A 25,326-nucleotide genomic window follows, 5' to 3' on the forward strand; every position below is an offset into this window, starting at 1 on the left:
ATCCTGACCCTGTCCACTAAACACATGTGAATGAAGCCACCGCTGCCGCTCAGAAGCCCCAGCAGCCCAGACCCTCCACTCACACGAGTACAGAGCCCCACAGGGCCACCCATCCTGTCCCTGTCCACTAAACACATGTGAATGAAGCCCCCGCTGCCGCTCAGAAGCCCCAGCAGCCCAGACCCCTCCACTCACACGTGTACAGAGCCCCACAGGGCCATCCATCCTGTTCCTGTCCACTAAACACATGTGCATGAAGCCACAGCTGCTGCTCAGAAGCCCCAGCAGCCCAGACCTCTCCACTCACACGTGTACAGAGACCCACAGGGCCACCCATCCTGTCCTTGTCCACTAAACACATGTGAATGAAGCCCCCGCTGCCGCTCAGAAGCCCCAGGAGCCCAGACCCCTCCACTCACATGTGTACAGAGCCCCACAGGGCCACCCATCCTGTCCCTGTCCACTAAACACATGTGAATGAAGCCACCGCTGCCGCTCAGAAGCCCCAGCAGCCCAGACCCCTCCACTCACACGTGTTCAGAGACCCACAGGGCCACCCATCCTGTCCCTGTCCACTAAACACATGTGAATGAAGCCCCCGCTGCCGCTCACAAGCCCCAGCAGCCCAGACCCCTCCACTCACACGTGTACAGAGCCCCAAAAGGGCCACCCATCCTGTCCCTGTCCACTAAACAGATGTGCATGAAGCCACCGCTGCCGCTCAGAAGCCCCAGCAGCCCAGACCCCTCCACTCACACGTGTACAGAGCCCCACAGGGCCACCCATCCTGTCCCTGTCCACTAAACACATGTGAATGAAGCCACCGCTGCCGCACAGAAGCCCCAGCAGCCCAGACCCCTCCACTCACACGAGTACAGAGACCCACAGGGCTACCCATCCTGTCCCTGTCCACTAAACACATGTGAATGAAGCCACCGCTGCCGCACAGAAGCCCCAGCAGCCCAGACCCCTCCACTCACACGAGTACAGAGACCCACAGGGCTACCCATCCTGTCCCTGTCCACTAAACACATGTGAATGAAGCCACCGCTGCCGCTCAGAAGCCCCAGCAGCCCAGACCCCTCCACTCACACGTGTACAGAGCCCCACAGGGCCACCCATCCTGTCCCTGTCCACTAAACACATGTGAATGAAGCCACCGCTGCTGCTCAGAAGCCCCAGCAGCCCAGACCCCTCCACTCACACGTGTACAGAGCCCCACAGCGCCACCCATCCTGTCCCTGTCCACTAAACACATGTGAATGAAGCCACCGCTGCCGCTCAGAAGCCCCAGCAGCCCAGACCCCTCCACTCACACGTGTACAGAGACCCACAGGGCCACCCATCCTGTCCCTGTCCACTAAACACATGTGAATGAAGCCACCGCTGCCGCTCAGAAGCCCCAGCAGCCCAGACCCCTCCACTCACACGTGTACAGAGCCCCACTGGGCCACCCATCCTGTCCCTGTCCACTAAACACATGTGAATGAAGCCACCGCTGCCGCTCAGAAGCCCCAGCAGCCCAGACCCCTCCACTCACACGTGTACAGAGCCCCACAGGGCCACCCATCCTGTCCCTGTCCACTAAACACATGTGAATGAAGCCACAGCTGCCGCTCAGAAGCCCCAGCAGCCCAGACCCCTCCACTCACACGTGTACAGAGACCCACAGGGCCACCCATCCTGTCCCTGTCCACTAAACACATGTGAATGAAGCCACCGCTGCCGCTCAGAAGCCCCAGCAGCCCATACCGCTCCGTTCAGCAAACATGTATGGAGCTACAGCCCGCCGGCACCACCATCCCGTCATTCTCCACTCAGCAGACATAGGCAGCAAAGTGATTACAGCTATAGCAAATCACATGGACACAGGGACAGCCGCAGAGGAGGGGGAGCGAGAGGCAAGCACAGCCACGGAGGAGAAGGAGGGGGAGCGAGAGGCAAGCACAGCCACGGAGGAGGAGGAGGGGGAGCGAGAGGCAAGCACAGCCACGGAGGAGAAGGAGGGGGAGCGAGAGGCAAGCACAGCCACGGAGGAGGAGGAGGGGGAGCGAGAGGCAAGCACAGCCACGGAGGAGAAGGAGGGGGAGCGAGAGGCAAGCACAGCCGCGGAGGAGGAGCGAGAGGCAAGCACAGCCGCGGAGGAGGAGGGGGAGCGAGAGGCAAGCACAGCCGCGGAGGAGGACGAGGGGGAGCGAGAGGCAAGCACAGCCGCGGAGGAGGACGAGGGGGAGCGAGAGGCAAGCACAGCCGCGGAGGAGGACGAGGGGGAGCGAGAGGCAAGCACAGCCGCGGAGGAGGACGAGGGGGAGCGAGAGGCAAGCACAGCCGCGGAGGAGGAGGGGGAGCGAGAGGCAAGCACAGCCACGGAGGAGAAGGAGGGGGAGCGAGAGGCAAGCACAGCCACGGAGGAGAAGGAGGGGGAGCGAGAGGCAAGCACAGCCACGGAGGAGAAGGAGGGGGAGCGAGAGGCAAGCACAGCCACGGAGGAGAAGGAGGGGGAGCGAGAGGCAAGCACAGCCACGGAGGAGGAGGAGGGGGAGCGAGAGGCAAGCACAGCCACGGAGGAGGAGGGGGAGCGAGAGGCAAGCACAGCCGCGGAGGAGGAGCGAGAGGCAAGCACAGCCGCGGAGGAGGAGGGGGAGCGAGAGGCAAGCACAGCCGCGGAGGAGGACGAGGGGGAGCGAGAGGCAAGCACAGCCGCGGAGGAGGAGGAGGGGGAGCGAGAGGCAAGCACAGCCGCGGAGGAGGAGGGGGAGCGAGAGGCAAGCACAGCCGCAGACGAGGAGGGGGAGCGAGAGGCAAGCACAGCCGCAGAGGAGGAGGGGGAGCGAGAGGCAAGCACAGCCGCGGAGGAGGAGGGGGAGCGAAAGGCAAGCACAGCCGCAGAGGAGGAGGGGGAGCGTGAGGCAAGCACAGCCGCAGAGGAGGAGGGGGAGCGAGAGGCAAGCACAGCCACGGAGGAGGAGGGGGAGCGAGAGGCAAGCACAGCCGCGGAGGAGGAGCGAGAGGCAAGCACAGCCGCGGAGGAGGAGGGGGAGCGAGAGGCAAGCACAGCCGCGGAGGAGGACGAGGGGGAGCGAGAGGCAAGCACAGCCGCGGAGGAGGACGAGGGGGAGCGAGAGGCAAGCACAGCCGCGGAGGAGGAGGAGGGGGAGCGAGAGGCAAGCACAGCCGCGGAGGAGGAGGAGGGGGAGCGAGAGGCAAGCACAGCCGCGGAGGAGGAGGGGGAGCGAGAGGCAAGCACAGCCACGGAGGAGAAGGAGTGGGAGCGAGAGGCAAGCACAGCCACGGAGGAGAAGGAGGGGGAGCGAGAGGCAAGCACAGCCACGGAGGAGAAGGAGGGGGAGCGAGAGGCAAGCACAGCCACGGAGGAGGAGGAGGGGGAGCGAGAGGCAAGCACAGCCACGGAGGAGGAGGGGGAGCGAGAGGCAAGCACAGCCGCGGAGGAGGAGCGAGAGGCAAGCACAGCCGCGGAGGAGGAGGGGGAGCGAGAGGCAAGCACAGCCGCGGAGGAGGACGAGGGGGAGCGAGAGGCAAGCACAGCCGCGGAGGAGGAGGAGGGGGAGCGAGAGGCAAGCACAGCCGCGGAGGAGGAGGGGGAGCGAGAGGCAAGCACAGCCGCAGACGAGGAGGGGGAGCGAGAGGCAAGCACAGCCGCAGAGGAGGAGGGGGAGCGAGAGGCAAGCACAGCCGCAGAGGAGGAGGGGGAGCGAGAGGCAAGCACAGCCGCGGAGGAGGAGGGGGAGCGAAAGGCAAGCACAGCCGCAGAGGAGGAGGGGGAGCGTGAGGCAAGCACAGCCGCAGAGGAGGAGGGGGAGCGAGAGGCAAGCACAGCCACGGAGGAGGAGGGGGAGCGAGAGGCAAGCACAGCCGCGGAGGAGGAGGAGGGAGAGCTAGAGGCAGGCACAGCCGTGAAGGAGGAGGACCAGGAGGAGAGACAGGCACAGCCGTGGACGAGGAGGGAGAGCTAGAGGCAGGCACAGCCGTGGAGGAGAATGGGGAGTGAGAGGCAGGCACAAGCATGTAGGGGGAGGAACTAAAGGAAAACACAAATGTCGAGGAGGAGCTAGAGGTCACTATGCAGGGGAGGAGGAGCTAGAGACACACAGACATGGAGGAGGAGCTAAAAACAGACAGACAGTATTTAAACCAGTCTCACCTTTGGTCCCCACCAGATGTTTTCCATCTTATTGGTGAAGCATCCAGCAGGGGCCAGGACCACCGCTCGTGCATTATGTCTGCAGCGGTGTCAAGTCCTGGTTATTACATAAGAGATACGACTCTTGAAATGTAAGGCCAGGAGGGGACGTACCGGAGGCACCTGTGACAGCAATTTCTTCACAGCGGACAGTAGAACATCATGGGACAGCGTTATTGATTCACAACAGTCATGGAGAGAAACCGTCAGTATGGAGGCAGCAGCCTGAAGAATGGAGCACAGAGAGGGCAATGTGACTGCAGGAGAGAAGCACACGATGCTGCGGTCAGACGGGAGTATACAGGAGGATGTGCAGTATGGCTTCACCTGGGAAGGTATGGGATTACAGAGGGCAGCTCCGGGATTACAGCCATCTGAGACCACACGCTGTACGCACCCTGCACCATCTTGTGGGTGAACACTGCATTCCCTGCGGCTGTAGAGTCATGAGGATGGTGCGAAAAGTGACCCCAATCCCCACTACACCGGAGGGATTGAGCTGCAGGTGATGGCCATCATGTTATCTACTTCGGCAACTGATAGGCTACCCTCATTATACGGCTACTCACCACTAGGGAAGGGACGTCACATGAGAGCAGAGGAAGAAGAGATCCTTTCAAGGCCAACACCCTGCAAATAGTCAAGAACAAACATAAGTAAGAGCAGGCAGAGAAGGCCAGACCAAGAGCGGGCAGAGAAGGCCAGACCAAGAGCGGGCAGAGAAGGCCAGACCAAGAGCGGGCAGAGAAGGCCAGACCAAGAGCGGGCAGAGAAGGCCAGACCAAGAGCGGGCAGAGAAGGCCAGACCAAGAGCGGGCAGAGAAGGCCAGACCAAGAGCGGGCAGAGAAGGCCAGACCAAGAGCGGGCAGAGAAGGCCAGACCAAGAGCGGGCAGAGAAGGCCAGACCAAGAGCGGGCAGAGAAGGCCAGACCAAGAGCGGGCAGAGAAGGCCAGACCAAGAGCGGGCAGAGAAGGCCAGACCAAGAGCGGGCAGAGAAGGCCAGACCAAGAGCGGGCAGAGAAGGCCAGACCAAGAGCGGGCAGAGAAGGCCAGACCAAGAGAGGGCAGAGAAGGCCAGACCAAGAGAGGGCAGAGAAGGCCAGACCAAGAGAGGGCAGAGAAGGCCAGACCAAGAGAGGGCAGAGAAGGCCAGACCAAGAGAGGGCAGAGAAGGCCAGACCAAGAGCGGGCAGAGAAGGCCAGACCAAGAGCGGGCAGAGAAGGCCAGACCAAGAGCGGGCAGAGAAGGCCAGACCAAGAGCGGGCAGAGAAGGCCAGACCAAGAGCGGGCAGAGAAGGCCAGACCAAGAGCGGGCAGAGAAGGCCAGACCAAGAGCGGGCAGAGAAGGCCAGACCAAGAGCGGGCAGAGAAGGCCAGACCAAGAGCGGGCAGAGAAGGCCAGACCAAGAGCGGGCAATGGCGAGCAAGAGATACTTACACAACTGGAGGAGACTGCAGGCGTAGGACTAGCAGAGAGATGATTAGAATAGACAGTTCTGCAGCATGGACACGGGGTGCATCCCACAGATGAGCCTAGGGAAAACAAGGAGTCAGTGGTGTCCGAGGAGATCTCATTACTTTGTATTCTCGTTTCTCACCTCCCCATTTATTAAGCAGGTGATATCCTGCAGCGCAGACGAACAGCTTGAAAGTCGCTGGCACACCTCCAGACTGGCATGGCAGCAGCCATATACAACCTGGCAAAAATACAATTGTCAGCAACGTACTACCCAATGTGAATCCAGGATGCAGAGCAATAGAGATATATTACCTTAAGCTGGCTCAGAACACAGGGAAAGTGCCCGAGGCTAGTGAGAAAACGAAAAAGGGGTATCCCCGAATCTGAGAGTAACTGCTCTGAGATGTAGAGCGAGACCTACAGGGAAAACACGGGGAAAACAAAGACAACTACATTCATGAAAGGGCACAAAGAACCTAAGAAGAAAGAGCAGAGGCAGTATAGATGACAGCAGAGACAGCACAGGAGGCGAGAACAGAGGACGCACAGAAAGAGGCAGCGCCAGAGATAAGGAGATGAGAGAGGAGAGAAGAGGCAGCGTAGGTGACAGCAGAGACAGCGCAGGAGGCAAGAGGAGAAGAGAAAGCGCCAGAGAGATAAGGTGATGAGAGAGAAGAGAAGAGGCAGCGTAGATGACAGCAGAGACAGCGCAGGAGGCAAGAACAGAGACAGCACAGAAAGAGGCAGCGCTAGAGATAAGGAGAGGAGAGAGAAGAGAAGAGGCAGCGTAGGTGACAGCAGAGACAGCGCAGGAGGCAAGAACAGAGACAGCACAGAAAGAGGCAGCGCTAGAGATAAGGAGAGGAGAGAGAAGAGAAGAGGCAGCGTAGATGACAGCAGAGACAGCGCAGGAGGCAAGAACAGAGACAGCACAGAAAGAGGCAGCGCTAGAGATAAGGAGATGAGAGAGGAGAGAAGAGGCAGCGTAGGTGACAGCAGAGACAGCGCAGGAGGCAAGAGGAGAAGAGAAAGCGCCAGAGAGATAAGGTGATGAGAGAGAAGAGAAGAGGCAGCGTAGATGACAGCAGAGACAGCGCAGGAGGCAAGAACAGAGACAGCACAGAAAGAGGCAGCGCTAGAGATAAGGAGAGGAGAGAGAAGAGAAGAGGCGAGGCAGCGTAGATGACAGCAGAGACAGCGCAGGAGGCAAGAACAGAGACAGCACAGAAAGAGGCAGCGCTAGAGATAAGGAGATGAGAGAGGAGAGAAGAGGCAGCGTAGATGACAGCAGAGACAGCGCAGGAGGCAAAAACAGAGACAGCACAGAAAGAGGCAGCGCTAGAGATAAGGAGAGGAGAGAGAAGAGAAGAGGCAGCGTAGATGACAGCAGAGACAGCGCAGGAGGCAAGAACAGAGATAGCACAGAAAGAGGCAGCGCTAGAGATAAGGAGATGAGAGAGGAGAGAAGAGGCAGCGTAGGTGACAGCAGAGACAGCGCAGGAGGCAAGAACAGAGACAGCACAGAAAGAGGCAGCGCTAGAGATAAGGAGAGGAGAGAGAAGAGAAGAGGCAGCGTAGATGACAGCAGAGACAGCGCAGGAGGCAAGAACAGAGGACGCACAGAAAGAGGCAGCGCCAGAGATAAGGAGAGGAGAGAGAAGAGAAGAGGCAGCGTAGATGACAGCAGAGACAGCGCAGGAGGCAAGAACAGAGACAGCACAGAAAGAGGCAGCGCTAGAGATAAGGAGAGGAGAGAGAAGAGAAGAGGCAGCGTAGATGACAGCAGAGACAGCGCAGGAGGCAAGAACAGAGATAGCACAGAAAGAGGCAGCGCTAGAGATAAGGAGATGAGAGAGGAGAGAAGAGGCAGCGTAGGTGACAGCAGAGACAGCGCAGGAGGCAAGAACAGAGACAGCACAGAAAGAGGCAGCGCCAGAGATAAGGAGAGGAGAGAGAAGAGAAGAGGCAGCGTAGATGACAGCAGAGACAGCGCAGGAGGCAAGAGGAGAAGAGAAAGCACAGAAAGAGGCAGCGCCAGAGATAAGGAGATGAGAGAGGAGAGAAGAGGCAGCGTAGATGACAGCAGAGACAGCGCAGGAGGCAAGAACAGAGATAGCACAGAAAGAGGCAGCGCCAGAGATAAGGTGATGAGAGAGGAGAGAGAAGAGGCAGCGTAGATGACAGCAGAGACAGCGCAGGAGGCAAGAGGATAAGAGAACGCGCCAGAGAGAGAGAGTAGAGGCAGCGCCGGAGATAAGGAGAGAGAAGAGAAAGAAAGAAAGAGAGAGAGAGAAGGGACAGTGCAAGAGAAAAGGAAAAGGAGAGAGAAGAGGCAGCGCAGGAGATAAGGAGAGAGAAGAGAAAGAAAGAAAGAGAGAGAGAAGGGACAGTGCAAGAGAAAAGGAAAAGGAGAGAGAAGAGGCAGCGCAGGAGATAAGGAGAGAGAAGAGAAAGAGAAAGAAAGAGAGAGAGAGAAGGGACAGTGCAAGAGAAAAGGAGAGAGAAGAGGCAGCGCCAGAGATAAGGAGATGAGAGAGGAGAGAATAGGCAGCGTAGATGACAGCAGAGACAGCGCAGGAGGCAAGAACAGAGACAGCACAGAAAGAGGCAGCGCTAGAGATAAGGAGATGAGAGAGGAGAGAGAAGAGGCAGCGTAGGTGACAGAAGAAACAGCGCAGGAGGCAAGAGGAGAAGAGAAAGCGAGAGAGAGAGAGTAGAGGCAGCACCGGAGATAAGGAGAGAGAAGAGAAAGAAGGGACAGTGCAAGAGAAAAGGAAAAAGGAGAGGGAAGAGGCAGCGCAGAAGAAAAGGAGAGAGAAGAGAAAGAGAGAGAGAGAGAAGGGACAGTGCAAGAGAAAAGGAAAAGGAAAGGGAAGAGGCAGCACAGGAGATAAGGAGAGAGAAGAGAAAGAGAAAGAGAGAGAAGGGACAGTGCAAGAGAAAAGGAAAAGGAGAGGGAAGAGGCAGCACAGGAGATAAGGAGAGAGAAGAGAAAGAGAAAGAGAGAGAAGGGACAGTGCAAGAGAAAAGGAAAAGGAGAGAGAAGAGGCAGCGCAGGAGAAAAGGAAAGAGAGAAGAGGCAGCGCAGGAGAAAAGGAAAGAGAGAAGAGGCAGCGCAGGAGAAAAGGAGAGAGAAGAGAAAGAGAGAGAGAAGGGACAGTGCAAGAGGTAAGGAGATGAGAGAGGAGAGAGAAGAGGCAGCGTAGGTGACAGCAGAAACAGCGCAGGAGGCAAGAGGAGAAGAGAAAGCGAGAGAGAGAGAGTAGAGGCAGCACCGGAGATAAGGAGAGAGAAGAGAAAGAAGGGACAGTGCAAGAGAAAAGGAAAAAGGAGAGAGAAGAGGCAGCGCAGGAGATAAGGAGAGAGAAGAGAAAGAGAAAGAGAGAGAAAAGGGACAGTGCAAGAAAAAAGGAAAGAGAGGAGGCAACGCAGGAGAATTGGAAAGAGAGAAGAGGCAGCGCAGGAGAAAAGGAGAGAGAAGAGAAAGAGAGAGAGAAGGGACAGTGCAAGAGGTAAGGAGATGAGAGAGGAGAGAGAAGAGGCAGCGTAGGTGACAGCAGAAACAGCGCAGGAGGCAAGAGGAGAAGAGAAAGCGAGAGAGAGAGAGAGAGAAGAGAAGAGGAAAGAAGAGAAGAGGAGAGAAGAGAAGAGGCAGCGTAGATGAGAGCAGAAACAGCGCAGGAGGCAAGAGGAGAAGAGAAAGCGAGAGAGAGAGAGAAGAGAAGAGGAGAGAAGAGGCAGCGTAGATGAGAGCAGAAACAGCGCAGGAGGCAAGAGGAGAAGAGAAAGCGCCAGAGAGAGAGAAGAGGCAGCGCAGGAGATAAGTAGAGAGAAGAGAAAGAGAAAGCACCAGAGAGAAGGGACAGTGCAAGAGAAAAGGAAAAAGGAGAGAAAAGAGGCAGCGCAGGAGATAAGTAGAGAGAAGAGAAAGAGAAAGCACCAGAGAGAAGGGACAGTGCAAGAGAAAAGGAAAAAGGAGAGAGAAGAGGCAGCGCAGGAGATAAGTAGAGAGAAGAGAAAGAGAGAGAGAGAGAAGGGACAGTGCAAGAGAAAAGGAAAGAGAGGAGGCAGCGCAGGAGAAAAGGAAAGAGAAGAGAAAGAGAGAGAGAAGGGACAGTGCAAGAGGTAAGGAGATGAGAGAGGAGAGAGAAGAGGCAGCGTAGGTGACAGCAGAAACAGCGCAGGAGGCAAGAGGAGAAGAGAAAGCGAGAGAGAGAGAGTAGAGGCAGCGCCGGAGATAAGGAGAGAGAAGAGAAAGAGAAAGAAGGGACAGTGCAAGAGAAAAGGAAAAAGGAGAGAGTAGAGGCAGCGCAGGAGATAAGGAGAGAGAAGAGAAAGAGAGAGAGAGAAGGGACAGTGCAAGAGAAAAGGAAAAGGAGAGAGAAGAGGCAGCGCAGGAGATAAGGAGAGAGAAAAGAAAGAGAAAGAAAGAGAGAGAAGGGACAGTGCAAGAGAAAAGAAAAAGGAGAGATAAGAGGCAGCGCAGAAGAAAAGGAGAGAGAAGAGAAAGCACCAGAGAGATAAGGAGAGAGAGAGAGCGAGAAGGGACAGTGCAAGAGAAAAGGAGAGAGGAGAGGCAGCACCAGAGAGAGGAGAGAGAAGAGAAGAGGCAGCTTAGATGACAGCAGAAACAGCGCAGGAGGCAAGAGGAGAAGAGAACGCGCCAGAGAGAGAGAGTAGAGGCAGCGCCGGAGATAAGGAGAGAGAAGAGAAAGAAAGAAAGAAAGAAAGAAAGAAAGAAAGAGAGAGAGAAGGGACAGTGCAAGAGAAAAGGAAAAGGAGAGAGAAGAGGCAGCGCAGGAGATAAGGAGAGAGAAGAGAAAGAGAAAGAAAGAGAGAGAGAGAAGGGACAGTGCAAGAGAAAAGAAAAAGGAGAGAGAAGAGGCAGCGCAGGAGATAAGGAGAGAGAAGAGAAAGAGAAAGAAAGAGAGAGAGAGAAGGGACAGTGCAAGAGAAAAGAAAAAGGAGAGAGAAGAGGCAACGCAGGAGAAAAGGAGAGAGAAGAGGCAGCGCAGGAGAAAAGGAAAAGGAGAGAGAAGAGGCAGCGCAGGAGAAAAGGAAAAGGAGAGAGAAGAGGCAGCGCAGGAGAAAAGGAAAAGGAGAGAGAAGAGGCAGCACAAGAGATAAGGAGATGAGAGAGGAGAGAGAAGAGAAGAGGCAGCGTAGATAACAGCAGAAACAGCGCAGGAGGCAAGAGGAGAAGAGAAAGCGCCAGAGAGATAAGGAGAGAGAGAGAGTTGAGGCAGTGCCGAAGAGAAAGAGAGAAAGAAAGAAAGAGAAGGGACAGCACAAGAGAAAAGGAGAGAGAAGAGGCAGCACAAGAGAAAAGGGAAAAGAGAGAGAAGAGGCAGCACAAGGGAAAAGGAAAAAGAGAGAGAAGAGGCAGCACAAGAGAAAAGGAAAAAGAGAGAGAAGAGGCAGCACAAGAGAAAAGGAAAAAGAGAGAGAAGAGGCAGCGCAGGAGATAAGGAGAGAGAAGAGAAAGAGAGAGAGAAGGGACAGTGCAAGAGAAAAGGAAAAGGAGAGAGAAGAGGCAGCGCAGGAGATAAGGAGAGAGAAGAGAAAGAGAAAGAAAGAGAGAGAAGGGACAGTGCAAGAGAAAAGAAAAAGGAGAGAGAAGAGGCAGCGCAGAAGAAAAGGAGAGAGAAGAGAAAGAGAAAGCACCAGAGAGATAAGGAGAGAGAGAGAGAGAGAGAGAGAGAGAGAGAAGGGACAGTGCAAGAGAAAAGGAGAGAGAAGAGGCAGCGCCAGAGATAAGGAGATGAGAGGAGAGAGAAGAGAAGAGGCAGCATAGATGACAGCAGAAACAGCGCAGGAGGCAAGAGGAGAAGAGAACGCGCCAGAGAGAGAGAGTAGAGGCAGCGCCGGAGAAAAGGAAAAGGAGAGAGAAGAGGCAGCGCAGGAGAAAAGGAAAAGGAGAGAGAAGAGGCAGCGCAGGAGAAAAGGAGAGAAGAGGCAGCACAAGAGATAAGGAGATGAGAGAGGAGAGAGAAGAGAAGAGGCAGCGTAGATGACAGCAGAAACAGCGCAGGAGGCAAGAGGAGAAGAGAAAGCGCCAGAGAGATAAGGAGAGAGAGAGAGTTGAGGCAGTGCCGAAGAGAAAGAGAGAAAGAAAGAAAGAGAAGGGACAGCACAAGAGAAAAGGAAAAGGAGAGAGAAGAGGCAGCGCAGGAGAAAAGGAAAAGGAGAGAAGAGGCAGCGCAGGAGAAAAGGAAAAGGAGAGAAGAGGCAGCGCAGGAGAAAAGGAGAGAGAAGAGGAAGAGCAGGAGATAAGGAGAGAGAAGAGGAAGAGCAGGAGATAAGGAGAGAGAAGAGGAAGCACAGAAGATTAAGAGAAAGAGGTGGCAGCAAAGGAAAAGAAAGCAAATGCATGATGAAAAGTAGGTAAAGAAACCTTTTCTCTGAGTAGCCGGTGCTCTGCTGATGCAGAGACGTCACATAAAGCGGCCAGGACTTGAGTGAAGAGTTGAGATGAACAGTGGCTGTCCTCAGTGCACGGCGTGCCGGGAGCTGGTGACAGAAGACTTCTGACCTCAGTAAAGGATGTGAGATTTGGGGAAGGAACGGCTTGATATTTCTATGACATAACTTACTGCGATGCACATAGACTGACTAGAAGGAGAACGTAACCTCAGACAATGACTGCACATTACACAGACAGTGTTATTATTGGTTTCTTTTACATTGATTCCAGGTCTGTACATGTGAAAGTGGATTTACATACAATGCACAGACTGACACTGGTAGAGGGGTACAGAGGGGAGAGGACCCTGCCCTTGTGGCTCAGTCTACAGGGTAATGGGGAGGAGACAGTAGATGGGGGGTTGCAGCAGCAGCTATGGTGGTGGTAGGGCAGCGGGGTCATTGCAGGCTGTAGACCTTCCAGAAGAGAGGAGTTTTCAGGTTAAGTCTGAAGACGCAGAATGTTGGAGACCATTAGACGTTTCTTTTTGTTGGCCATGAAATTCCAGAGGATGGGAATATTCCGGAGAAGTCTTCGATGTGATTGGATGAGGAATGTACGAGAGCGGAGGAGATAAGGAGATCTTAGGAGGGCTGGAGATTATGTGTGGGGGCAATTGGAGAGGAGTTTGGAGGAGACAGATTATAGACAGCCTTGCAGGTCGTGGTTTGTAGATTACCTGGATTTGTTGGGGAATTTGAAGCAAGTGAAGGGATTTGCAGAGTGGAGAGGCGGACTAATCCTACTCTATCCTTGGGAGGTGGGTGGCTACATGTCATTGATGTGATTATGAATTCACAGATGCCAACACCAACAACTCATGTGTCCACCGACACCAGTGGCACCTTAGCATCCCCACATAAGGACACGGCCACCACCAGGTCTCACTGAAGGCACCTGGCATTGGTCTCTGGACCCCTCACAATTTTGAAGCCATCAGTTCCACAAACCTTTATCTTGGTCTCATCGCTCCAGAGTATAGCGTCCCAATGGCCATTGCATTATTTTTTTTCATATTACTCAGCCTGGGACCTGGAAAACTGTAGGCGGATTTTCGGTGCTATTTTCTTTGCGGCCGCCCCCCATGCTGCTGTTCCTCTGCAGTCAGCACCGGATTGTGTCTCCCTGCTTCAGCTTTCCACTTCTTTAAATAACTGCAGGGAACTTACATGTGGATTTTCTTCACCCTTCTCATCAGAAGATGTTCCTGTTTAGGAGGTGACTTCCGTGCTTGGCCTGGACATCGCTGTGAGATGGTGCAGCTCCATCTTTCTTACATTTTGCATCACTTCTGCTCCAGTATCTTACAGATAAGTAAAACGCAGCTGATCTTCTTGGAGCCTTCACCTTTCTTGTGTGCAGGAATGATTTTCTTTCTCAGGTCTGGTGACATTTCTCTTCCATGTGGTGCCATTGCTGACAGCATGAAATGGGAAGGGAATACCTTTGGTAAGTTTTGCCCTTTTCTAGTCCCCCGTTAGATGGACACCGGTGTAATGAAGAATTAGACTGACCTGGGGGTGAATTCTTGGTATTTAGAATTTTGTAGTCTAAACTTTAGCTTTGCTCCGAAGACTTTCATTGGGGCGTACTCATTTCTGCAATGTGATCTTGCTTGAACTTGTTAAAAAAAAAAAAAGTAGATTTTTGGTACTCACCGTAAAATCTGTTTATCGTAGTCTTCATTGGGGGACACAACCATGGGATAGTCTGCTGCCATCTGGAAGCGGACACTTATATAATTTAAATAAAGCTGGCTCCTCCCCAGCTGACTGTACCTCGCCTGCCGGAGTCAGGCTTCCTCAGTTTTAAGAGAAAGCAATAGGAGGAATAAGGAATTAAGACAAGAAGAAACAAAACTGCACGCCCAAACCGGGCAGCCAAGTGAGGGAGCCGTGTGCCCCAATGAACACTACCAGAAAGATTTCACAGTAAGTACCATAAATCTACTTTTCTCGTTGGATGCACTTCTATAGGCAGTGGGGTCACCTGTGGGCATTAGGGTTAGGGATGTTCTTCTGTAGGCAGTGGGGCCACCCGTGGGCATTAGGGTTAGGGATGCTCTTCTGCAGGCAGTGGGGCCACCCGTGGGCATTAGGGTTAGGGATGCTCTTCTGTAGGCAGTGGGGCCACCCGTGGGCATTAGGGTTAGGGATGCTCTTCTGTAGGCACTGGGGTCACCTGTGAGCATTAGGGTTAGGGATGCTCTTCTGTAGGCAGTGGGGCCACCCGTGGGCATTAGGGTTAGGGATGCTCTTCTGTAGGCAGTGGGGCCACCCGTGGGCATTAGGGTTAGGGATGCTCTTCTGTAGGCAGTGGGGCCACCCGTGGGCATTAGGGTTAGTGATGCTCTTCTGCAGGCAGTGGGGTCACCTGTGAGCATTAGGGTTAGGGATGCTCTTCTGTAGGCAGTGGGCTCACCTGTGGGCATTAGGGTTAGGGATGCTCTTCTGTAGGCAGTGGGGCCACCCGTGGGCATTAGGGTTAGGGATGCTCTTCTGTAGGCAGTGGGGCCACCCGTGGGCATTAGGGTTAGGGATGCTCTTCTGTAGGCAGTGGGGCCACCCGTGGGCATTAGGGTTAGGGATGCTCTTCTGTAGGCAGTGGGCTCACCTGTGGGCATTAGGGTTAGCGATGCTCTTCTGTAGGCAGTGGGCTCACCTGTGGGCATTAGGGTTAGGGATGTTCTTCTGTAGGCACTGGGGTCACCCGTGGGCATTAGGGTTAGGGATGCTCTTCTGTAGGCAGTGGGCTCACCTGTGGGCATTAGGGTTGGGGATGCTCTTCTGCAGGCAGTGGGCTCACCTGTGGGCATTAGGGTTAGGGATGCTCTTCTGTAGGCAGTGGGGTCACCCGTGGGCATTAGGGTTAAGGATGCTCTTCTGTAGGCAGTGGGCTCACCTGTGGGCATTAGGGTTAGGGATGCTCTTCTGTAGGCAGTGGGGTCACCCGTGGGCATTAGGGTTAGCGATGCTCTTCTGTAGACAGTGGGGTCACCCGTGGGCATTAGGGTTAGGGATGCTCTTCTGCAGGCAGTGGGGTCACCTGTGGGCATTAGGGTTAGGGATGCTCTTCTGTAGGCAGTGGGGCCACCCGTGGGCATTAGGGTTAGGGATGCTCTTCTGTAGGCAGTGGGGTCACCTCTGGGCATTAGGGTTAGGGATGCTCTTCTGTAGGCACTGGGGTCACCAGTGGACATTAGGGTTAGGGATGCTCTTCTGTAGGCAGTGGGGTCACCTGTGGGCATTAGGGTTAGGGATGCTCTTCTGTAGGCAGTGGGCTCACCTGTGAGCATTAGGGTTAGGGATGCTCTTCTGCAGGCAGTGGGGTCACCTGTGGGCATTAGGGTTAGGGATGCTCTTTTGTAGGCAGTGGGCTCACCTGTGAGCATTAGGGTTAGGGATGCTCTTCTGTAGGCAGTGGGGTCACCCGTGGGCATTAGGGTTAGGGATGCTCTTCTGTAGGCAGTGCGCTCACCTGTGGGCATTAGGGTTAGGGATGCTCTTCTGTAGACAGTGGGCTCACCTGTGGGCATTAGGGTTAGGGATGCTCTTCTGTAGACAGTGGGCTCACCTGTGGGCATTAGGGTTAGGGATGCTCTTCTGTAGGCAGTGTGGTCACCCGTGGGCATTAGGGTTAGGGATGCTCTTCTGTAGGCAGTGGGCTTACCTGTGGGCATTAGGGTTAGGGATGCTCTTCTGTAGACAGTGGGCTCACCTGTGGGCATTAGGGTTAGGGATGTTCTTCTGTAGGCAGTGGGGCCACCCGTGGGCATTAGGGTTAGGGATGCTCTTCTGTAGGCAGTGGGGCCACCCGTGGGCATTAGGGTTAGGGATGCTCTTCTGTAGGCACTGGGGCCACCCGTGGACATTAGGGTTAGGGATGCTCTTCTGTAGGCACTGGGGCCACCCGTGGGCATTAGGGTTAGGGATGCTCTTCTGCAGGCAGTGGGGTCACCTGTGGGCATTAGGGTTAGGGATGCTCTTCTGTAGGCACTGGGGTCACCAGTGGACATTAGGGTTAGGGATGCTCTTCTGTAGGCACTGGGGCCACCAGTGGGCATTAGGGTTACGGATGCTCTTCTGTAGGCAGTGGGGCCACCCGTGGGCATTAGGGTTAGGGATGCTCTTCTGTAGGCAGTGGGACCACCCGTGGGCATTAGGGTTAGGGATGCTCTTCTGTAGGCACTGGGGTCACCCGTGGACATTAGGGTTAGGGATGCTCATCTGTAGACAGTGGGGTCACCCGTGGGCATTAGGGTTAGGGATGCTCTTCTGTAGGCAGTGGGGTCACCTGTGGGCATTAGGGTTAGGGATGCTCTTCTGTAGGCACTGGGGCCACCCGTGGGCATTAGGGTTAGGGATGCCCTTCTGTATGCAGTGGGGCCACCCGTGGGCATTAGGGTTAGGGATGCTCTTCTGTAGGCACTGGGGTCACCAGTGGACATTAGGGTTAGGGATGCTCTTCTTTAGGCACTGGGGCCACCCGTGGGCATTAGGGTTAGGGATGCTCTTCTGTAGGCAGTGGGGCCACCCGTGGGCATTAGGGTTAGGGATGCTCTTCTGTAGGCACTGTGGTCACCCGTGGACATTAGGGTTAGGGATGCTCTTCTGTAGACAGTGGGGTCATCCGTGGGCATTAGGGTTAGGGATGCTCTTCTGTAGGCAGTGGGGTCACCCGTGGGCATTAGGGTTAGGGATGCTCTTCTGCAGGCAGTGGGGTCACCTGTGGGCATTAGGGTTAGGGATGCTCTTCTGTAGACAGTGGGGTCACCTGTGGGCATTAGGGTTAGGGATGCTCTTCTGTAGACAGTGGGGTCACCTGTGGGCATTAGGGTTAGGGATGCTCTTCTGCAGGCAGTGGGGTCACCTGTGGGCATTAGGGTTAGGGATGCTCTTCTGTAGGCAGTGGGGTCACCTGTGGGCATTAGGGTTAGGGATGCTCTTTTGTAGGCAGTGGGGTCACCCGTGGGCATTAGGGTTAGGGATGCTCTTCTGTAGGCAGTGGGGTCACCCGTGGGCATTAGGGTTAGGGATGTTCTTTTGTAGGCACTGGGGTCACCTGTGGGCATTAGGTTAGGGATGCTCTTCTGTAGACAGTGGGCTCACCTGTGGGCATTAGGTTAGGGATGCTCTTTTGTAGGCTGAAGGTCTCACCTGTGGGCATTAGGGTTAGGGATGCTCTTCTGTAGGCAGTGGGGTCACCCGTGGGCATTAGGGTTAGGGATGTTCTTTTGTAGGCTGAAGGTCTCACCTGTGGGCATTAGGGTTAGGGATGTTCTTTTGTAGGCTGAAGGTCTCACCTGTGGGCATTAGGGTTAGGGATGCTCTTCTGTAGGCACTGGGGTCACCTGTGGGCATTAGGGTTAGGGATGCTCTTCTGTAGGCACTGGGGCCACCCGTGGGCATTAGGGTTAGGGATGCTCTTCTGTAGGCAGTGGGGCCACCCGTGGGCATTAGGGTTAGGGATGCTCTTCTGTAGGCACTGGGGTCACCCGTGGACATTAGGGTTAGGGATGCTCTTCTGTAGACAGTGGGGTCACCCGTGGGCATTAGGGTTAGGGATGCTCTTCTGTAGGCAGTGGGGTCACCTGTGGGCATTAGGGTTAGGGATGCTCTTCTGTAGGCACTGGGGCCACCCGTGGGCATTAGGGTTAGGGATGCTCTTCTGTAGGCAGTGGGGCCACCCGTGGGCATTAGGGTTAGGGATGCTCTTCTGTAGGCACTGGGGTCACCAGTGGACATTAGGGTTAGGGATGCTCTTCTGTAGGCAGTGGGGCCACCCGTGGGCATTAGGGTTAGGGATGCTCTTCTGTAGGCAGTGGGCTCACCTGTGGGCATTAGGGTTAGGGATGCTCTTCTGTAGACAGTGGGCTCACCTGTGGGCATTAGGGTTAGGGATGCTCTTCTGCAGGCAGTGGGGCCACCCGTGGGCATTAGGGTTAGGGATGCTCTTCTGCAGGCAGTGGGGTCACCCGTGGGCATTAGGGTTAGGGATGCTCTTCTGTAGACAGTGGGGTCACCCGTGGGCATTAGGGTTAGGGATGCTCTTCTGTAGACAGTGGGGTCACCCGTGGGCATTAGGGTTAGGGATGCTCTTCTGCAGGCAGTGGGGTCATCCGTGGGCATTAGGGTTAGGGATGATCTTCTGTAGGCAGTGGGGTCACCCGTGGGCATTAGGGTTAGGGATGCTGTTCTGTAGGCAGTGGGGTCACCCGTGGGCATTAGGGTTAGGGATGCTCTTCTGTAGGCAGTGGGCTCACCTGTGGGCATTAGGTTAGGGATGCTCTTTTGTAGGCTGAAGGTCTCACCTGTGGGCATTAGGGTTAGGGATGCTCTTCTGTAGGCAGTGGGGTCACCCGTGGGCATTAGGGTTAGGGATGTTCTTTTGTAGGCAGTGGGGGTCACCCGTGGGCATTAGGGTTAGGGATGCTCTTCTGTAGACAGTGGGGTCACCCGTGGGCATTAGGGTTAGGGATGCTCTTCTGTAGGCAGTGGGCTCACCTGTGGGCATTAGGGTTAGGGATGCTCTTCTGCAGGCAGTGGGGCCACCAGTGGGCATTAGGGTTAGGGATGCTCTTCTGTAGACAGTGGGGTCACCCGTGGGCATTAAGGTTAGGGATGCTCTTCTGTAGACAGTGGTGTCACCCGTGGGCATTAGAGTTAGGGATGCTCTTCTGCAGGCAGTGGGGTCACCTGTGGGCATTAGGGTTAGGGATGCTCTTCTGTAGGCAGTGGGGTCACCCGTGGGCATTAGGGTTAGGGATGTTCTTTTGTAGGCTGAAGGTCTCACCTGTGGGCATTAGGTTAGGGATGCTCTTTTGTAGGCTGAAGGTCTCACCTGTGGGCATTAGGGTTAGGGATGCTCTTCTGTAGGCAGTGGGGTCACCCGTGGGCATTAGGGTTAGGGATGTTCTTTTGTAGGCTGAAGGTCTCACCTGTGGGCATTAGGGTTAGGGATGCTCTTCTGCAGGCAGTGGCGTCACCCATGGGCATTAGGGTTAGGGATGCTCTTCTGTAGGCAGTGGGGTCACCCGTGGGCATTAGGGTTAGGGATGCTCTTCTGCAGGCAGTGGGGTCACCCGTGGGCATTAGGGTTAGGGATGCTCTTCTGCAGGCAGTGGGCTCACCTGTGGGCATTAGGGTTAGGGATGCTCTTCTGCAGGCAGTGGGCTCACCTGTGGGCATTAGGGTTAGGGATGCTCTTCTGTAGGCAGTCGGATCACCTGTGGGCATTAGGGTTAGGGATGCTCTTCTGTAGGCACTGGGGTCACCCGTGGGCATTAGGGTTAGGGATGCTCTTGTGTAGGCACTGGGGTCACCCGTGGGTATTAGGGTTAGGGATGTTCTTCTGTAGGCAGTGGTGCCACCCGTGGGCATTAGGGTTAGGGATGCTCTTCTGTAGGCAGTGGTGCCACCCGTGGGCATTAGGGTTAGGGATGCTCTTCTGTAGGCAGTGGGCTCACCTGTGGGCATTAGGGTTAGGGATGCTCTTTTGTAGGCACTGGGGTCACTCGTGGGCATTAGGGTTAGGGATGCTCTTCTGTAGGCAGTGGGCTCACCCGTGGGCATTAGGGTTAGGGATGCTCTTTTGTAGGCACTGGGGTCACCCGTGGGCATTAGGGTTAGGGATGCTCTTCTGTAGGCACTGGGGTCAACCGTGGGCATTAGGGTTAGGGATGCTCTTCTGTAGGCAGTGGGGTCACCCGTGGGCATTAGGGTTAGGGATGCTCTTGTGTAGGCACTGGGGTCACCCGTGGGTATTAGGGTTAGGGATGCTCTTTTGTAGGCACTGGGGTCACCCGTGGGCATTAGGGTTAGGGATGCTCTTGTGTAGGCACTGGGGTCACCCGTGGGCATTAGGGTTAGGGATGCTCTTGTGTAGGCAGTGGGGTCACCCGTGGGCATTAGGGTTAGGGATGCTCTTGTGTAGGCACTGGGGTCACCCGTGGGCATTAGGGTTAGGGATGCTCTTCTGTAGGCAGTGGGGTCACCTGTGGGCATTAGGGTTAGGGATGCTCTTCTGTAGGCAGTGGGCTCACCTGTGGGCATTAGGGTTAGGGATGCTCTTCTGTAGGCAGTGGGGTCACCCATGGGCATTAGGGTTAGGGATGCTCTTCTGTAGGCACTGGGGTCACCCATGGGCATTAGGGTTAGGGATGCTCTTCTGTAGGCACTGGGGTCACCCGTGGGCATTAGGGTTAGGGATGCTCTTCTGTAGGCACTGGGGTCACCTGTGGGCATTAGGGTTAGGGATGCTCTTCTGCAGGCAGTGGGGGTCACCCGTGGGCATTAGGGGGGTTAGGGATGCTCTTCTGTAGGCAGTGGGGCCGCCCGTGGGCATTAGGGTTAGGGATGCTCTTTTGTAGGCACTGGGGTCACCCGTGGGCATTAGGGTTAGGGATGCTCTTCTGTAGGCAGTGGGCTCACCTGTGGGCATTAGGGTTAGGGATGCTCTTCTGTAGGCAGTGGGGCCGCCCGTGGGCATTAGGGTTAGGGATGCTCTTCTGTAGGCAGTGGGCTCACCTGTGGGCATTAGGGTTAGGGATGCTCTTCTGTAGGCAGTGGGGTCATCCGTGGGCATAAGGGTTAGCGATGCTCTTCTGTAGGCAGTGGGCTCACCTGTGGGCATTAGGGTTAGGGATGCTCTTCTGTAGGCAGTGGGGTCACCCGTGGGCATTAGGGTTAGGGATGCTCTTCTGTAGGCAGTGGGCTCACCTGTGGGCATTAGGGTTAGGGATGCTCTTCTGCAGGCAGTGGGCTCACCTGTGGGCATTAGGGTTAGGGATGCTCTTCTGTAGGCAGTGGGGTCACCCGTGGGCATTAGGGTTAGGGATGCTCTTCTGTAGGCAGTGGGGTCACCCGTGGGCATTAGGGTTAGGGATGCTCTTGTGTAGGCACTGGGGTCACCCGTGGGTATTAGGGTTAGGGATGCTCTTTTGTAGGCACTGGGGTCACCCGTGGGCATTAGGGTTAGGGATGCTCTTGTGTAGGCACTGGGGTCACCCGTGGGCATTAGGGTTAGGGATGCTCTTCTGTAGGTAGTGGGGTCACCCGTGGGCATTAGGGTTAGGGATGCTCTTGTGTAGGCACTGGGGTCACCCGTGGGCATTAGGGTTAGGGATGCTCTTCTGTAGGCAGTGGGGTCACCTGTGGGCATTAGGGTTAGGGATGCTCTTCTGTAGGCAGTGGGCTCACCTGTGGGCATTAGGGTTAGGGATGCTCTTCTGTAGGCAGTGGGGTCACCCATGGGCATTAGGGTTAGGGATGCTCTTCTGTAGGCACTGGGGTCACCCATGGGCATTAGGGTTAGGGATGCTCTTCTGTAGGCACTGGGGTCACCCGTGGGCATTAGGGTTAGGGATGCTCTTCTGCAGGCACTGGGGTCACCTGTGGGCATTAGGGTTAGGGATGCTCTTCTGCAGGCAGTGGGGGTCACCCGTGGGCATTAGGGGGGTTAGGGATGCTCTTCTGTAGGCAGTGGGGCCGCCCGTGGGCATTAGGGTTAGGAATGCTCTTTTGTAGGCACTGGGGTCACCCGTGGGCATTAGGGTTAGGGATGCTCTTCTGTAGGCAGTGGGCTCACCTGTGGGCATTAGGGTTAGGGATGCTCTTCTGTAGGCAGTGGGGCCGCCCGTGGGCATTAGGGTTAGGGATGCTCTTCTGTAGGCACTGGGGTCACCTGTGGGCATTAGGGTTAGGGATGCTCTTCTGTAGGCACTGGGGCCACCCGTGGGCATTAGGGTTAGGGATGCTCTTCTGTAGGCAGTGGGGCCACCCGTGGGCATTAGGGTTAGGGATGCTCTTCTGTAGGCACTGGGGTCACCCGTGGACATTAGGGTTAGGGATGCTCTTCTGTAGACAGTGGGGTCACCCGTGGGCATTAGGGTTAGGGATGCTCTTCTGTAGGCAGTGGGGTCACCTGTGGGCATTAGGGTTAGGGATGCTCTTCTGTAGGCAGTGGGGCCACCCGTGGGCATTAGGGTTAGGGATGCTCTTCTGTAGGCAGTGGGGCCACCCGTGGGCATTAGGGTTAGGGATGCTCTTCTGTAGGCACTGGGGTCACCAGTGGACATTAGGGTTAGGGATGCTCTTCTGTAGGCAGTGGGGCCACCCGTGGGCATTAGGGTTAGGGATGCTCTTCTGTAGGCAGTGGGCTCACCTGTGGGCATTAGGGTTAGGGATGCTCTTCTGTAGACAGTGGGCTCACCTGTGGGCATTAGGGTTAGGGATGCTCTTCTGCAGGCAGTGGGGCCACCCGTGGGCATTAGGGTTAGGGATGCTCTTCTGCAGGCAGTGGGGTCACCTGTGGGCATTAGGGTTAGGGATGCTCTTCTGTAGACAGTGGGGTCACCCGTGGGCATTAGGGTTAGGGATGCTCTTCTGTAGACAGTGGGGTCACCCGTGGGCATTAGGGTTAGGGATGCTCTTCTGCAGGCAGTGGGGTCATCCGTGGGCATTAGGGTTAGGGATGATCTTCTGTAGGCAGTGGGGTCACCCGTGGGCATTAGGGTTAGGGATGCTGTTCTGTAGGCAGTGGGGTCACCCGTGGGCATTAGGGTTAGGGATGTTCTTTTGTAGGCTGAGGGTCTCACCTGTGGGCATTAGTTTAGGGATGCTCTTCTGTAGGCAGTGGGCTCACCTGTGGGCATTAGGTTAGGGATGCTCTTCTGTAGGCAGTGGGCTCACCTGTGGGCATTAGGTTAGGGATGCTCTTTTGTAGGCTGAAGGTCTCACCTGTGGGCATTAGGGTTAGGGATGCTCTTCTGTAGGCAGTGGGGTCACCCGTGGGCATTAGGGTTAGGGATGTTCTTTTGTAGGCAGTGGGGGTCACCCGTGGGCATTAGGGTTAGGGATGCTCTTCTGTAGACAGTGGGGTCACCCGTGGGCATTAGGGTTAGGGATGCTCTTCTGTAGGCAGTGGGCTCACCTGTGGGCATTAGGGTTAGGGATGCTCTTCTGCAGGCAGTGGGGCCACCAGTGGGCATTAGGGTTAGGGATGCTCTTCTGTAGACAGTGGGGTCACCCGTGGGCATTAGGGTTAGGGATGCTCTTCTGTAGACAGTGGTGTCACCCGTGGGCATTAGAGTTAGGGATGCTCTTCTGCAGGCAGTGGGGTCACCTGTGGGCATTAGGGTTAGGGATGCTCTTCTGTAGGCAGTGGGGTCACCCGTGGGCATTAGGGTTAGGGATGTTCTTTTGTAGGCTGAAGGTCTCACCTGTGGGCATTAGGTTAGGGATGCTCTTTTGTAGGCTGAAGGTCTCACCTGTGGGCATTAGGGTTAGGGATGCTCTTCTGTAGGCAGTGGGGTCACCCGTGGGCATTAGGGTTAGGGATGTTCTTTTGTAGGCTGAAGGTCTCACCTGTGGGCATTAGGGTTAGGGATGCTCTTCTGCAGGCAGTGGCGTCACCCATGGGCATTAGGGTTAGGGATGCTCTTCTGTAGGCAGTGGGGTCACCCGTGGGCATTAGGGTTAGGGATGCTCTTCTGCAGGCAGTGGGGTCACCCGTGGGCATTAGGGTTAGGGATGCTCTTCTGCAGGCAGTGGGCTCACCTGTGGGCATTAGGGTTAGGGATGCTCTTCTGCAGGCAGTGGGCTCACCTGTGGGCATTAGGGTTAGGGATGCTCTTCTGTAGGCAGTCGGCTCACCTGTGGGCATTAGGGTTAGGGATGCTCTTCTGTAGGCACTGGGGTCACCCGTGGGCATTAGGGTTAGGGATGCTCTTGTGTAGGCACTGGGGTCACCCGTGGGTATTAGGGTTAGGGATGTTCTTCTGTAGGCAGTGGTGCCACCCGTGGGCATTAGGGTTAGGGATGCTCTTCTGTAGGCAGTGGTGCCACCCGTGGGCATTAGGGTTAGGGATGCTCTTCTGTAGGCAGTGGGCTCACCTGTGGGCATTAGGGTTAGGGATGCTCTTTTGTAGGCACTGGGGTCACTCGTGGACATTAGGGTTAGGGATGCTCTTCTGTAGGCAGTGGGCTCACCCGTGGGCATTAGGGTTAGGGATGCTCTTTTGTAGGCACTGGGGTCACCCGTGGGCATTAGGGTTAGGGATGCTCTTCTGTAGGCACTGGGGTCAACCGTGGGCATTAGGGTTAGGGATGCTCTTCTGTAGGCAGTGGGGTCACCCGTGGGCATTAGGGTTAGGGATGCTCTTGTGTAGGCACTGGGGTCACCCGTGGGTATTAGGGTTAGGGATGCTCTTTTGTAGGCACTGGGGTCACCCGTGGGCATTAGGGTTAGGGATGCTCTTGTGTAGGCACTGGGGTCACCCGTGGGCATTAGGGTTAGGGATGCTCTTGTGTAGGCAGTGGGGTCACCCGTGGGCATTAGGGTTAGGGATGCTCTTGTGTAGGCACTGGGGTCACCCGTGGGCATTAGGGTTAGGGATGCTCTTCTGTAGGCAGTGGGGTCACCTGTGGGCATTAGGGTTAGGGATGCTCTTCTGTAGGCAGTGGGCTCACCTGTGGGCATTAGGGTTAGGGATGCTCTTCTGTAGGCAGTGGGGTCACCCGTGGGCATTAGGGTTAGGGATGCTCTTCTGTAGGCACTGGGGTCACCCATGGGCATTAGGGTTAGGGATGCTCTTCTGTAGGCAGTGGGCTCACCTGTGGGCATTAGGGTTAGGGATGCTCTTCTGTAGGCAGTGGGGTCATCCGTGGGCATAAGGGTTAGCGATGCTCTTCTGTAGGCAGTGGGCTCACCTGTGGGCATTAGGGTTAGGGATGCTCTTCTGTAGGCAGTGGGGTCACCCGTGGGCATTAGGGTTAGGGATGCTCTTCTGTAGGCAGTGGGCTCACCTGTGGGCATTAGGGTTAGGGATGCTCTTCTGCAGGCAGTGGGCTCACCTGTGGGCATTAGGGTTAGGGATGCTCTTCTGTAGGCAGTGGGGTCACCCGTGGGCATTAGGGTTAGGGATGCTCTTCTGTAGGCAGTGGGGTCACCCGTGGGCATTAGGGTTAGGGATGCTCTTGTGTAGGCACTGGGGTCACCCGTGGGTATTAGGGTTAGGGATGCTCTTTTGTAGGCACTGGGGTCACCCGTGGGCATTAGGGTTAGGGATGCTCTTGTGTAGGCACTGGGGTCACCCGTGGGCATTAGGGTTAGGGATGCTCTTCTGTAGGCAGTGGGGTCACCCGTGGGCATTAGGGTTAGGGATGCTCTTGTGTAGGCACTGGGGTCACCCGTGGGCATTAG

The 25,326-nt window shown here is 55.7% G+C and overlaps 1 protein-coding gene across 1 annotated transcript in view; it reads right to left on the reverse strand.

Moving 5' to 3' along the window:
- STK36 (serine/threonine kinase 36) overlaps positions 1 to 25,326 on the reverse strand; it is a 216,797-nt gene that overhangs the window by 30,138 nt on the left and 161,333 nt on the right. The window contains exons 15-20 of the mRNA XM_073649070.1: positions 12,058 to 12,173; positions 5,976 to 6,080; positions 5,803 to 5,901; positions 5,643 to 5,737; positions 4,771 to 4,831; positions 4,316 to 4,426 (exon numbers count right to left, since the gene is read on the reverse strand). Coding sequence (XP_073505171.1) covers positions 4,316 to 4,426; positions 4,771 to 4,831; positions 5,643 to 5,737; positions 5,803 to 5,901; positions 5,976 to 6,080; positions 12,058 to 12,173 — 587 coding nt within the window. The remainder of the gene's footprint in view (positions 1 to 4,315; positions 4,427 to 4,770; positions 4,832 to 5,642; positions 5,738 to 5,802; positions 5,902 to 5,975; positions 6,081 to 12,057; positions 12,174 to 25,326) is intronic.

This window comes from Phyllobates terribilis, unplaced genomic scaffold (assembly GCF_046119375.1).
Source record: "Phyllobates terribilis strain yellow unplaced genomic scaffold, ASM4611937v1 Scaffold_9__5_contigs__length_417890890, whole genome shotgun sequence".
In the NCBI taxonomy this organism is placed as follows: Eukaryota; Metazoa; Chordata; class Amphibia; order Anura; family Dendrobatidae; genus Phyllobates; species Phyllobates terribilis.